The sequence below is a fragment of the Cynocephalus volans genome, chromosome 4 (genome assembly GCF_027409185.1).
Source record: "Cynocephalus volans isolate mCynVol1 chromosome 4, mCynVol1.pri, whole genome shotgun sequence".
NCBI classification, from domain to species: Eukaryota; Metazoa; Chordata; class Mammalia; order Dermoptera; family Cynocephalidae; genus Cynocephalus; species Cynocephalus volans.
In genome coordinates this window covers 116,079,378-116,091,483 of record NC_084463.1, presented here as the reverse complement: position 1 = coordinate 116,091,483, position 12,106 = coordinate 116,079,378, and the positions used below count along the sequence as shown (strand labels likewise).

The following is a 12,106-nucleotide window of genomic DNA, read 5'->3' as shown; positions in this document are numbered from 1 at the left end:
TCACATATGGAAACCTTGAAATGATGGTATAAATTTATATTCTGGTCCCCTAAGTGGCAGGATGAACAAACACTACTTTGATCTTTATAAGTAAGTAAATAAACTTCTCTCTTTTCTTTCCCTTTCCATGTTTCCATAACCTGAAATACTTCTATAGTGTTTGTGCCTCCAGTTGATTGAATAATTTATTTCTGGAAAGCAAGGACCATCTTGGGATGATGTTCACTGTTTATTAAAATTGGCTATTTCTGAACCAATTTTAGGACAGTCTAAACAAATGTATTTAGGGCTCCCCTCCAAGTTATTTGACCCCTGTGTCTGGGCATATCAGGGTCCCAGTGTGCAGTCAACACCGAGCAAGGTCTCCCAACTCACCAGGTTGCTGAGGAGGCATGTTGTTGCAGAGATTGTGCAGTTTTAGGAGAGCATCTTTCAGATTGATCTCTCTAGAAACACCTTTACTGAGTTTTAATCCCTAAATTTTTATTCTCTTACTGGTTCTATAATTAGAGACATCTTTCTAGAAAGGAACTCATCATCAGGGCGCAGAACATAAACCAGAGACTTTTGGTTGCTTTGCTCTTTTACATTGTGTTACTGAGAGATGCAGCAGTCAAGGGTAGGATAAAAACATTTGCACACCAGTCTTTAAGAAAATTAGAAGATAATGTCTCTTTCACAGTTGCCAATGTGTATATCAACTCGAGATCAACTTTGCTGGAAAAAAAAAAAAGAACCTATGAATAACCTTTGTCCTTCAGGGATGATGAAGCTGACCCATTGCTTTGTATAGTTGGGATTTTTAAAAATGATTGCTGCTGAGCAGTGCTCTTGAAGTTTCCTAGAAGATCCTAGGAGCATGATGTCTGCCTGCTCCTGGATCATCTACTTACTTACCAATTATAACATGATAATAGCTAAAGCTTACTGAGTGATTACTGAGCCACTGTGTTAAATCTTTTACGTGGAGTATTTTATTTCATTCTCACTTGAACATATAATTTAACCTTACTGAACTTCACTTTTTTGGTCATCTAAAAAATGTGTCATGATTTGTCCCCTACTCAGTGTGGGTGCGAAAATTAATTTAACTTGGGAAAATATATGCAAGTTCTTTGAAAATTATAAAGCACTAGGATTGGGGGTAAGTCTGATCATAAAACTGAGTAAATTTAACTGGTCAGTGAAACTCCATCCTTATCCATTAAAAATGTGGTCCAGAAATTAACATTAGAATGAGTCATAGTATTCTTCTACTCCATGACAAAGCAATTTTACAAATATACTTAATGCTTCCTTTTTTTCTTATTGTGGTAAAATATACATAATAATATTTATCATTTTAACCATTTGTAAGTGTACAACTCAGTGGCATTAATACACTAGCAATGTTGTATAGCTATCATCACTATCTATACCCAAAACTTTTTCATCATTCCCAACAAAAACTCTGTAGCCATAACTCTCTCTACCCCTATCTCTAATCTCTGGTAACATCTATTCTACTATCTTTCTCTATGAATTTGCCTATTTTAGGTACTTCATATAAATTGAATCATACAACATTTATCCTTCAGTGTCTGGCTTGTTTTAGTGAGCATAATGTTTTCAAGCTTCATCCACATTGTAGCATATATCAAAATTTAATTACTTTTTATGACTGAATGATATTCCATTTTATGTACATGCCATATTTTGCTTATCCATTCATCTATTGATGGATACTTGGGTAGTTCCTACCTTTTGACAATTGTGAATAATACTTTTATGAACAATGATATACAATATCTGTTTGAGTCCATACCTGCTTTCAGTTATTTTGGATATATACCTAGGAGTAGAATTGATGGGTCATGTGATAGTTCCATGTTTAACCTTTTGAGAAACCATCAAACTGTTCTCATTTGTAGATATGAAAATTAACATTCCCACCAGCAATGTAAGAGGGTTCCAATTTCTCCATATCCTTGCCAATACTTATTATTTTCTATTAAAAATTTTTAAATTGTAGTCATCCTAGTAAGTGTGAAGTGGTATCTTATTGTGATTTTGACTTGTACTTCCCTAATGATTTATGATGTTGACTACGTTTTCGTGTGCTTATTGGTAATTTTATATCTTATTTAGAGAAATGTTTATTTAAGTACTTTGCCCATTTTTGTATTGGGTTGTTTGTTTTTTTGCTGTTACATTTCAGTTCTTTATGTGTGATGGATATTAATATCTTATTAGATATATGATTTGCAAATTCTCCCATTTTATGGGTTGTCTTTTAGCTTTCTTGATAGTGTCCTTTGTTGCACAAAAGTTCTTAATTTTGATGAAGTCTAATTTATCTGTTTTTTCTTTTGTTGCCCCTTTTGGTGTCACATCAATGGATCCGTTGTCAAATCCATTGTCATGAAGATTTACCCGTTTTCTTCTGATAGTTTTATGTAGACTTAGCTCCTAAGTTTATGTCTTTGATCCATTTAACTTTTGCATATGGTGTAAGGGAAAACCAGATATACACAATGTAAAAACTGGATATCCACATCTTTTGTTTTTAAGTTTTCCCAGCACCATTTGTTGAAAAGACTATATTTTTTTTCATTGAATAGTTTTGGCACCTTTGTTGAAAATTGATTAACCATATATGGAAGGGTTTATTTCTGGGCTGTCTATTCTGTTTCATTGGTCTATATATCTCTCCTTGTGCCAGTTCCACACTTTTAATTACTGAAGCTTTGTAGTAAAAATGCTCAGTTGGAATATCTGGAGGGTTGGACATATAGATTTACAAAATGAACACTATTTTTCATGAGTCTTCCAACTTTATTTTTCTTTTTCAAAATTGTTTTAGCTATTGGGGCACCTTGTAATTCCATATGAACTTGAGAATTGGCCTCTCCATTTCTGTGAAAAAGGTGGTTGTAATTTTGATAGGGATCATGTTGAATATGGAGATTGCTTTGAGTAGTACTGATATCTTAATAATGTTAAATGTTCGTATCCATGAACACAGATGCCTTTCCATTTATTTATGTCTTTTAAATTTTTTTCAGCAATTTTAAAAAATAGTTTTCAGCTTACTGGTCTTTCACTTGCTTTGTTAGATTTATTCTTAAGTATTCTCTTTTAGATACAACTGTAAGTATAATTGCTTTTTTGATTTCCTTTTTTGTTGCTCATTGCTGGTATATAGAAAAAAAACTGATGTTTTTTCTGTTAATCTTATACCCTGCAACTTTGCTGAATTTGTTTATTGGCTCTAGTAGTTTTCTTATGAATTCTTTGGGATTTTCTGTATATAGGATTATGGCATCTGGAAATAGAGATACAGTTGGCTCTCCATTTTTGTGGATTCCACATTCATGGATTCAACCAATGACATATTGAAAACATTCAGAAAAAAATTCCATCTGTACCGAACATGTACAGACCTTTTTTCTTGTCATTATTCCCTAAACAATATGTATAACAACTATTTATACAGTATTTACACTGTGTTAAGTATTGTGAATAACCTAGAAGTGATTTAAAGTATATGAAGGATGTGCATAGGTTATTATGTCAATTTATATCAGGGACTTAAGCATCGGCAAATTTTGATATCTGAGGGAAGTTCTGGAACCAATCTCGCATGGATACCTAGGGATGACTATAGTTTTACCTCCTCCTTTCCAATTTGGATGCCTTTTATTTCTTTTTCTTGTGTGATAGCCCTGTCTAGAACTTTCAGTACAATGTTGAATAACAGCTTTGAAAGTGACATCATTGTCTTGTTCCTGATCTTAAGAGGTAAGTTTTCTGTCTTTTATCATTGAGTATGATATTAGCTGTGGGTTTTTCATAAATACCTCTTATCATCCTGAGGAATTTTTCTTCTATTCTTAGGTTTCTGAGAGTTTTTATAATGGAAGCATATTGGATTTTTGTCAAATACCTTTTCTGCATCAATTGAAATGACCATGTGTGTTGCTTCCCATTGTTCTATCAATGCAATGTATTATATTGATTTGCTTATATTGAACCTCCTTGCATTCCTGGGATAAATCTTTCTTTGTCATGGTGAATAATCCTTTTAATATTCCATTGGATTTGATTTGCTAATATCTTGTTAAGTATCTTTACATCTTTATTTATAAGAGATATTGTTCTGTAATTTTCTTTTCTTATAATGTCTTTATCTGGTTTTAGTATTAAAGTATTATTAGCTTCATAGGATAAGTTAGGAAGTGTATTCTCTTCAATTTTTTAAGAAGAGTATTTGAGAAAGTTTGGTGTTAATTCTTCTTTAAATATTTGGCAGAATTCATTGGTAAAACCATCTAGTACAAGGCTTTTCTCTGTTGAGAGATTTTTGATTACTGATTCAATCTCTTTACTTGTTATAAGTTTGTTGAGATTTCCCATTATTCTTGAGTCAGGTAATTTGTATGTTTCAAGGTATTTGTGCATTTGTTCTAGGTTGTATAATTGGTTGGTGTACAATTGTTACCTAATGAAAAAAATTTTTTTTAGTTCACATTTATTGAGCAAGTGGGTACCTTGAAGAAAGTAAAACTAAAAGAAATTAAAACTCAAAGAAGTTAACTAACTTTTCCAAGGGTTTAACATCTAGAAAACAGTGGAGATATAATTTATTGTGAAATTCTCTGATTTGGTATTTTACACTCTTGGAGACATGGTCCAAGTGCGTGTGATTTTAAGAAAATCTGGCTTTTTTGCTATGAATAAAATGTGACATATGTGTGGGGTTATCCAAATGACATCTTTTAAAGCCAGACATTTCCATCTCTTCCAGAATATCTCAAAGCACAGGTGTATAACCACGATAGAAATACTTGATTATTTAAATTTATCTGCTTGGAATCAAAGCATTTCTGAGGTTCTCCAGATTAGTACCCTCATTTTAAAATGAGAGTGTTGAGGTCCAAGAAGATAAAATGTTCACTTGTGTAAACTAACCTAGTTTTATGGAGGTCGAGAATTATTTTAATGGTGTCCTCCTTCAGGTATAGAGGCTATCTCATTGATGATCTGTCATTAAGGCATGAACTTTGAGTTGTTTTTTGAGTTGATTTTTTTGTAATGGGGATAGATTTATATCAGTTCATTCACTTAATTGCCATCGTGACAAATTCCATGGATTTTCAAATGATTGACTGAGGGTCTGAATGCTATAAAATAAGTGAAGAAACTAAGATTGATTCTTGATTCTTAGCTTCTTTAAAGGTATGGAAAACAAAGCAGATGATCTTAGAAAAAGTCTTGGGATCACGATCCTTTTCATCATTGATCTATTATTTGATGAACAGAGAAGAAATTTAGCAGGAAAAATAAGAGCATGGTGATCTCAGCAATATACATTATAATCCTTGCTAATTTTTTTGTCCATTTCTCCTCAGAACAAATTGATTTTGTTTTATTTTTATGATTCTAAATATGTTTCCTATTACCTGCTAACTTTTGCTGCAGTGTAATGTTCCACAAAGATAAATTCAGACTTAAGGCATTCCCTGAGTAAGAGGACTTGTGATATTTTGCTACACTGAGTACAAACATCTAGGCAAGACTCATGCAAAATGGTATGTCCAAGTTTGCAGTGGTGGTTGCAATTTAAATATTTCCATATTGTAACAAGAATGGCCATAGCTCAAAAAAGTGAGGTCTATAGATTGTTTAGCAACTTATCACATCCATAATGCCACCACACAAAAATCTGTGAAATAGTTAAGGATGTGTATCATGTTTTTCTTCTGTTTGGAGAGTGGGAAGTGAGGTTTGAGATTTAATTCCCACTTTGGAGAAAGTGAATCCTGTCTCCCAGGTCTGTTTTTTCTTCTCTACTCCTCGCAATCTCTCCAAATGGTCTCTCCAATGTGTTAATATCTGAAATTTAGTATCTCAGGATACTACAACCAGCTCAATCCCATTCTCTTCCTGAAGAGTGAAAGTAAATGGACAGAATTTTACCAACAGGATTGTTGACTCTTACAAAAACCTGGAATTTATATCAGAATTACACAAATTAGAAATATTATTGCAAGAGGTAGCCCGAGTCTAATAGGTCCTAGGTTCTTAGTACAAGCTCCTCTTCTCCTGTGATTAAGTCCTACTAAGTTTTGGCTTCATTTTAGTTTCTCTTAAAATTAAGAAAATTACTTTCTCTCATTTAGGGATGCTTATTGTGAGGCTGCTTTGATTCCAAAAGAATGTTGCCTATTCTGACAAGTAAAACTAATGTCAAGCAAATTTTCCATAGGTTTAAAATCCTGTTGTGTATTTGTTCTGTAATATTAAGGTAAAAATGGTCAGTTGGAATATCTGGAGGGTTGGACATATAGATTTACAGAATGAACACTATTTTTCATATTTGTTTTTGAAGGTCGTCTTCTTACACTAGAAGTAGCAAGGGACTGATTACAGTAGTGCCTAAAGCCAACCTGCTCCAACAGGCTTCATCTTCCTTTGTACAAATTTTAAAAGAATGGGTCCTCACGTAAGCATTTCAAATCCAGAAACAAATTTGAAAAAAATTGCTACAACATGTTGACTGATTCCTTGCCAAGTCAGCCACTGAGAACTTTTTCTTGATTGACTCTTACACAGAGAACATTAGACGGGGGTGGGGAGATGCATGTAACTTTTTTATTAAACAAGGAACCTCACAATATTCTTAAATCCCTCTCGCTCTTAAAATTTTCTTTTACTTTTAACCTCCCTCTTCTCTCTCATCTTCTACCTTTCCTGCCTCTTCCCTTTTCTCTCTCTTCTATTCATTCTCTAGGATATACTCTGTTAATCTAATATATTCATTTTTACTTTTAGTATAGTATTGATATAATGATATGTTCTGGAGAAATAGCTTTCTGAAGATTATATTCAGATATACAGATTCAAACCAGCAGAAAGTTTAAAAACATTTTAAAAATATGCTTGTCAGCAGTGGAAAGAAAGCTGTTTGTAGCCAGCAGGTGAGCTGGAGAGTACTACAGGGTGTGGTAGAGATAGTAATAAATTAACTAGCAAGCCAAAAACTATAAAAAAAAAAGTTAGCTATTTCATAGCATAGAAGCATGACAGCTATGAAAAAAGGAGTGCCCCAGGGAATTCTTTTAGAGTTTGATTTTTAAAAATATGTTTGACATGAAAAATGTTTTAGTACAAATAAAGCAACTGGTATTAAACTTACGGGGGAAGGGGGAGGGTTGTGGTTCAGAGTTAGTATGAATAATGCATGATATTTAAAGAAAGAACAGTTTTAAAATGTTCCAGGAGGCAGTCCATGTTGATGGTTGGAATGGTGATTTTTTCCCCCCTACTTTTGAAACATCATTAATTCAGTGTCATTTTTTGATTTTTTTTCAACCTGATATCTACCAAAGAAATACTATTTGACTTAGATTAGGATATTCTTTCTTCAGATAATTTAGTTTAAATATCAGGAAGATCAGTAGAATTATTTAAGCATAAAGTGACAGTCATTTACTATAAAAAATAATTTGGCCTAGTTATCTTTTTTAAAAAGCTCATGTAGTACTGCAAACCAAAATCAACCTCATGGAAGGGGAAAAACAAGATCAGATATTTGAACATTACTCCATAGGAGACCAGCACAATATAGTGTTAGTGAATGCATTGTAGCAGCGCTCCATATGCAATCAGAAGCCAATTGTTACTGGACTGTGTACAAGCACACACTGTGCTCAATGGTCTGATGAGGTATTATGGATATGATGCAAAGGGACTGTGTAGATTAGAAGCTAACAATTTGTTAAAAGTGAAAGCAACTTAACATTTACATTGGGCCAGCTGAGTAGCACTTCATGTGGCAAGCAGGATGAGTTCCAGGGAACCAGGGGCACCAGGAAGGCTCCAGGTATTAGTGTCCATACAGGAAAAAAAAGTTTTATTGTTTTCCAGTTGACTGACTTTATTACTGTGATTTTTTTTACACTGTCTCTTCATTATTACATTCAGCTTTCAGTGAGGAAAAGTTCATGCAAAACAGCATGATTATTATAAATGTCAAAAATGTGTGGAGGAACAGCCTATTAAAATATAGCCTAGAGATAGTACATAACACTGACTTTAAATAAGTAGCTGAAGCCAAAGGGATACTCCATTAAGTCACTGATTTTGTGTAACTTATCCACAAATATTAATTTTTGTTTCAGTTACTATCATCACAATACATTCCTCATCACTTTCTTTTGGTTCTTCAAGTTGCTGCACATAGCCTATGTCCTTAGGTCACAGAAGTTACTTCTGTTCTCCTATTTAGGAGTGATCTGGAGTCAGAAACACATTAATATGTAGCATTGATCTCTGCTGAACCATGCTCAATCTCTACCAGGCTTTTAGGGCAGATATCTCATGTAAAATGTGTGGTTATTTAATCAAATTATCATCAAAGAATGTTTGATAAGTATCTGTGCGCATGATTCTATACTAGGTTCCACTAGTACAGTACCGAGGTTAACCCAGAGAAGTATGGTTTCCACTTTCACTGAGACACCAAGTATTTTACAGAATGCTGGCAAGATAAGATTAGCTGTCCTCTCACCCCCAGCATATCGGAGCAGTTGTAGTTTAAAAATTTTTTTCTCTATGTTTTATAAAATAAAGTTTAGGGTTATGGGCAGTCAATAGCTCATTGTCTTTTTTTGAACTCTAATATTGTGCCTTGCCTACCAAGCCAAAACTTTTTGTTGTTCTAATATAAAAATTCAATGCTTTCACAGTGGACTAAGTGTCAGCCTGGCTTTAAGATATTTTTTTACTCTTAAAAAATGATGTATTACAAGATTTGTGATGGAGTGAACATGCTTGAATTGCACATTTAATTTTCTTAACATCACATTCATGTTTTGCCAGTTTGCCTACCAGCTATCTGTTAACAAAAAGTTCCAAGGCAGTCTGCAAGTCTGTGCCCAACTAAGCCTTTTGTTTCTGCAGATGTTTGGGCTTAGAGCAACATTGTAAAGCTCAGGCAATCCAAGGACCATGTTTGTACTTGTCTGCTGCAATTCCCTGTGCATTGTCTAAACCTGTATGCATTGTTCTTTCCGACAGGTGATAACTACCCTGTACAGTTCATTCCATCAACAATGGCAGCTGCTGCTGCTTCTGGACTCAGCCCTTTACAGCTCCAGGTAAGTGCCAGAAGAAAAGAATGTGGGATATGAGCCAGTACTTTAGTGGAAAACTGCTAACCAGCTGTATGCTAAATGATGGCCTGAATGTTAAATAATTTTTTAAGCATAGCCCAGAAGGATTAACACCTTATGTACTTACCATACTGCAAGTAGAAGAGAAAGCTGCCAGTTTCAATATTTTTAAAGGAAAAATGACATTATGACTTAGTACTATGTATTCTCTATCAGGTGAGTTAATAGTTTTATAATTATTTCTGGCTAAATATTATTGGGGCATGTTACCTTTTCCTTATCAATGTTTCATTCATGTCTCCATTTGTGTCCAGATTGGCTTTTACATATAAGTGTCAAAACAGAGAATGATGTTGGATATTTTCCTTCTTGCAGCTCATAGAATAAGGGGTTGTTATTTTCAAATACTTGAAAATTATTTGGTAAAATATAAACACATTGCTCCTGGACATGTGTATCCTCATCTTTTCCGGGGTCAAAGGTATGGACATGGTATCTGACCAAGTTCTGGATTAGTGTTCTTTATTTAAAAGCTAAATTTGGGGGGAAAGTGTATCTTCTTCACACTAAAATGAGGAGTTTAGAATAGGAGTAGGTAATCTTTATACCCTTCTAATAATGCCGTTTTAATAGGAAACTGATTTTAAATATGAATATATATTTTAATGAATAAAAACAAAAAGGCAATATCAATAAAATAACAGTCAATCCTTCAGTATTTAAATATTTAGAAAATATGAGGGTACTTAAAAAAATTCATGGAAAAGTACAATTGAAAGATAATACAAATCTTTCCATGAGCTTTTTGAAGACCCTGAATATAATAATGAACAACTTGAATTTCAATACAGCGGAAAGTTTGTTAAAGATAGTTTTTTATTCTTAAAATTTACTGTGATTATTTTTGAGCTTTTAAAAATAATCTGGGGACTAGCATCTGGTGAAGCATTTCTATTTTTGTGTGCTATTTACTATATGACTTGAACATAAAAAGTGTATGACTATTGTACCACAAAAAGCCACCATTTTGAATATTTTCAATTGGTTCTGCAAATAAAGAATTTTTGCAGTACTTTGAGTTTTTGTCATAAACCTCATCCAAGAAGTCATGACGATGTTACCCATTATGAGCTGTCTAGCAAAGCTAGAAATTTTGCCTAACAGGAGCAACAACCCTACCTCTCTGTTGCAAACCTTCACCTTCCACACCACTAACACTGGAACCTACTGCAGTTGGTGGAAATCTGAAAAGAACCCTCATGTAGGTAAACGTAATCTATTTATCCTTTTCCTAGAGCTATGTTATAGAGTATCTTCTTGAGTCAGAGGCAGAAATAAGAAACCAGTACCATTGTTTGATCCTAAAACCAAGTTTCTGTAAAAGAGAGAGGCTGCTTCTTAAACCTTCTACTTTCCATTCTTTGATGTGGTCAATACCCTGAATTTAGAAATGTGTGTTCTATTTTGTGACTTCTGACAGTATGTTTTGTCTTTTTTTTTTTTTTTTCTGAATATGCTACTAAACAGAAGGGTCATGTCTCCCACCCACAAATTAACCCAAGGCTAAAGGGCCTAAGTGACCGTTTTGGCAGAAATTTGGACACCTTTGAACATGGTGGTGGCCACTCTTACAACCACAAACAGATTGAGGTATGAATGCTTCCATTGGTGCTTCACTGGGTGGGGACTGGATTGTTCAGTCATATTCTAGTCTTTTTTAAAAAGTGGCAAGCACTCAACCTAAACACTAAAACCTACTCTTTCCCTTTCTCTTGTAAGGAGGCTCTTCGTTTGCTCTTTTGCTTTCAGAGAAAAAGGCAAACCCCAAACCAATGCCCCCAAATTAGGTTGTTTATTGTTATATATACGAGAGGCCTTCACAAAGGTTATGGAAAGATTTGCGTTATCTTTTGGTTCTATCTTTCCATGAACTTTTTGAAGTACTCTCTTATTCAGGCAAATTCTTTACATTATGGGTATCTTCAAAACCATCTTTCTTTCTTTCACTCTTTCATCTTTACTTGTATTTAAAAAATACTTAAACATTTTTAAAAAATTCATTTGACCATATAATAACCCTGCAAACTTGACAAAGTATAATTTTGCTTATACAAATAAACCAGCTGAGGTTCAAAGAGGTCAAATTATTTAACCAAGACTATAAAATAATCATTGAGTCAGAGTTATTACCCAGGATTTCTAACTACCTAATTCTGGTTTCTTAACTTAGTTTTCTCAGGCTAAAGCAGGTGTGGGTACCTGGGCCTTGTTGGTTGCTTTTTGCCCCGTAAACTTCTGTAGAATCATTTCCATATTTAACCTTCCAATAAAGCTCTTTGTTGTTTTTGTGGTATATTATTACTACTTGGGAGAAGATGGCTTACATGGATCTTAAAAATGAAGTCCTCTTCTGCTACAGGGACCCAGTACTCTTCTTTCCAATTTCAAGCTTAATTCCTCTCCTGTATCATTGGAATCCCTCTTTGAGACTGTCAGATATTGGAGGATTGCTAGCTATCTGTTGAATTTTAAAAAAATGGAGACGGGTTACCTCAGACTGAAACATACTTTAATTTTCTGGGTTAGATCTAATACTAGATTTTATATTCTAACGTAGGATGGGAAACTCAACCCCCAAAAGGAAAATAATTACATCTAGCAAGGTTGTATATTCAGCTTTTATTGGCTCTGCCGGTCTATATATATCAAATAAACATTAAGTAATCAATAAATTGGACATCATCTTCTCTGCTGCTTTTGAATTTGCCTTTTTAGAAAATAATAGGGAATGATCACTCCTAAGCAGGAGAGGACAAGATCAAAAGCCACCTTGGAAGTAGCCTAAGGAAGCGTTCCAGAGCTTGTTGACTGCCTCCCTCTTTCCTTGCACTTTGATATGAAAGGTAGACAGGGGGTTTCCACTCAGACGTGACTAGGCACATACTGTCAGG

At 34.1% G+C, this 12,106-nt stretch overlaps 1 protein-coding gene across 16 annotated transcripts in view; it reads left to right on the top strand.

The window, feature by feature from the left end:
• Window positions 1-12,106, top strand: part of SOX6 (SRY-box transcription factor 6) — a 638,471-nt gene that overhangs the window by 500,387 nt on the left and 125,978 nt on the right. For 11 of the 16 annotated variants that reach the window (XM_063092518.1, XM_063092517.1, XM_063092516.1 and 8 more), the window contains 2 exons: window positions 9,061-9,140; window positions 10,683-10,805. In XM_063092518.1, the coding sequence (XP_062948588.1) occupies window positions 9,061-9,140; window positions 10,683-10,805 (203 nt within the window). The remainder of the gene's footprint in view (window positions 1-9,060; window positions 9,141-10,682; window positions 10,806-12,106) is intronic. The other 5 variants (XM_063092529.1, XM_063092530.1, XM_063092527.1 and 2 more) reach the window with 1 other exon arrangement.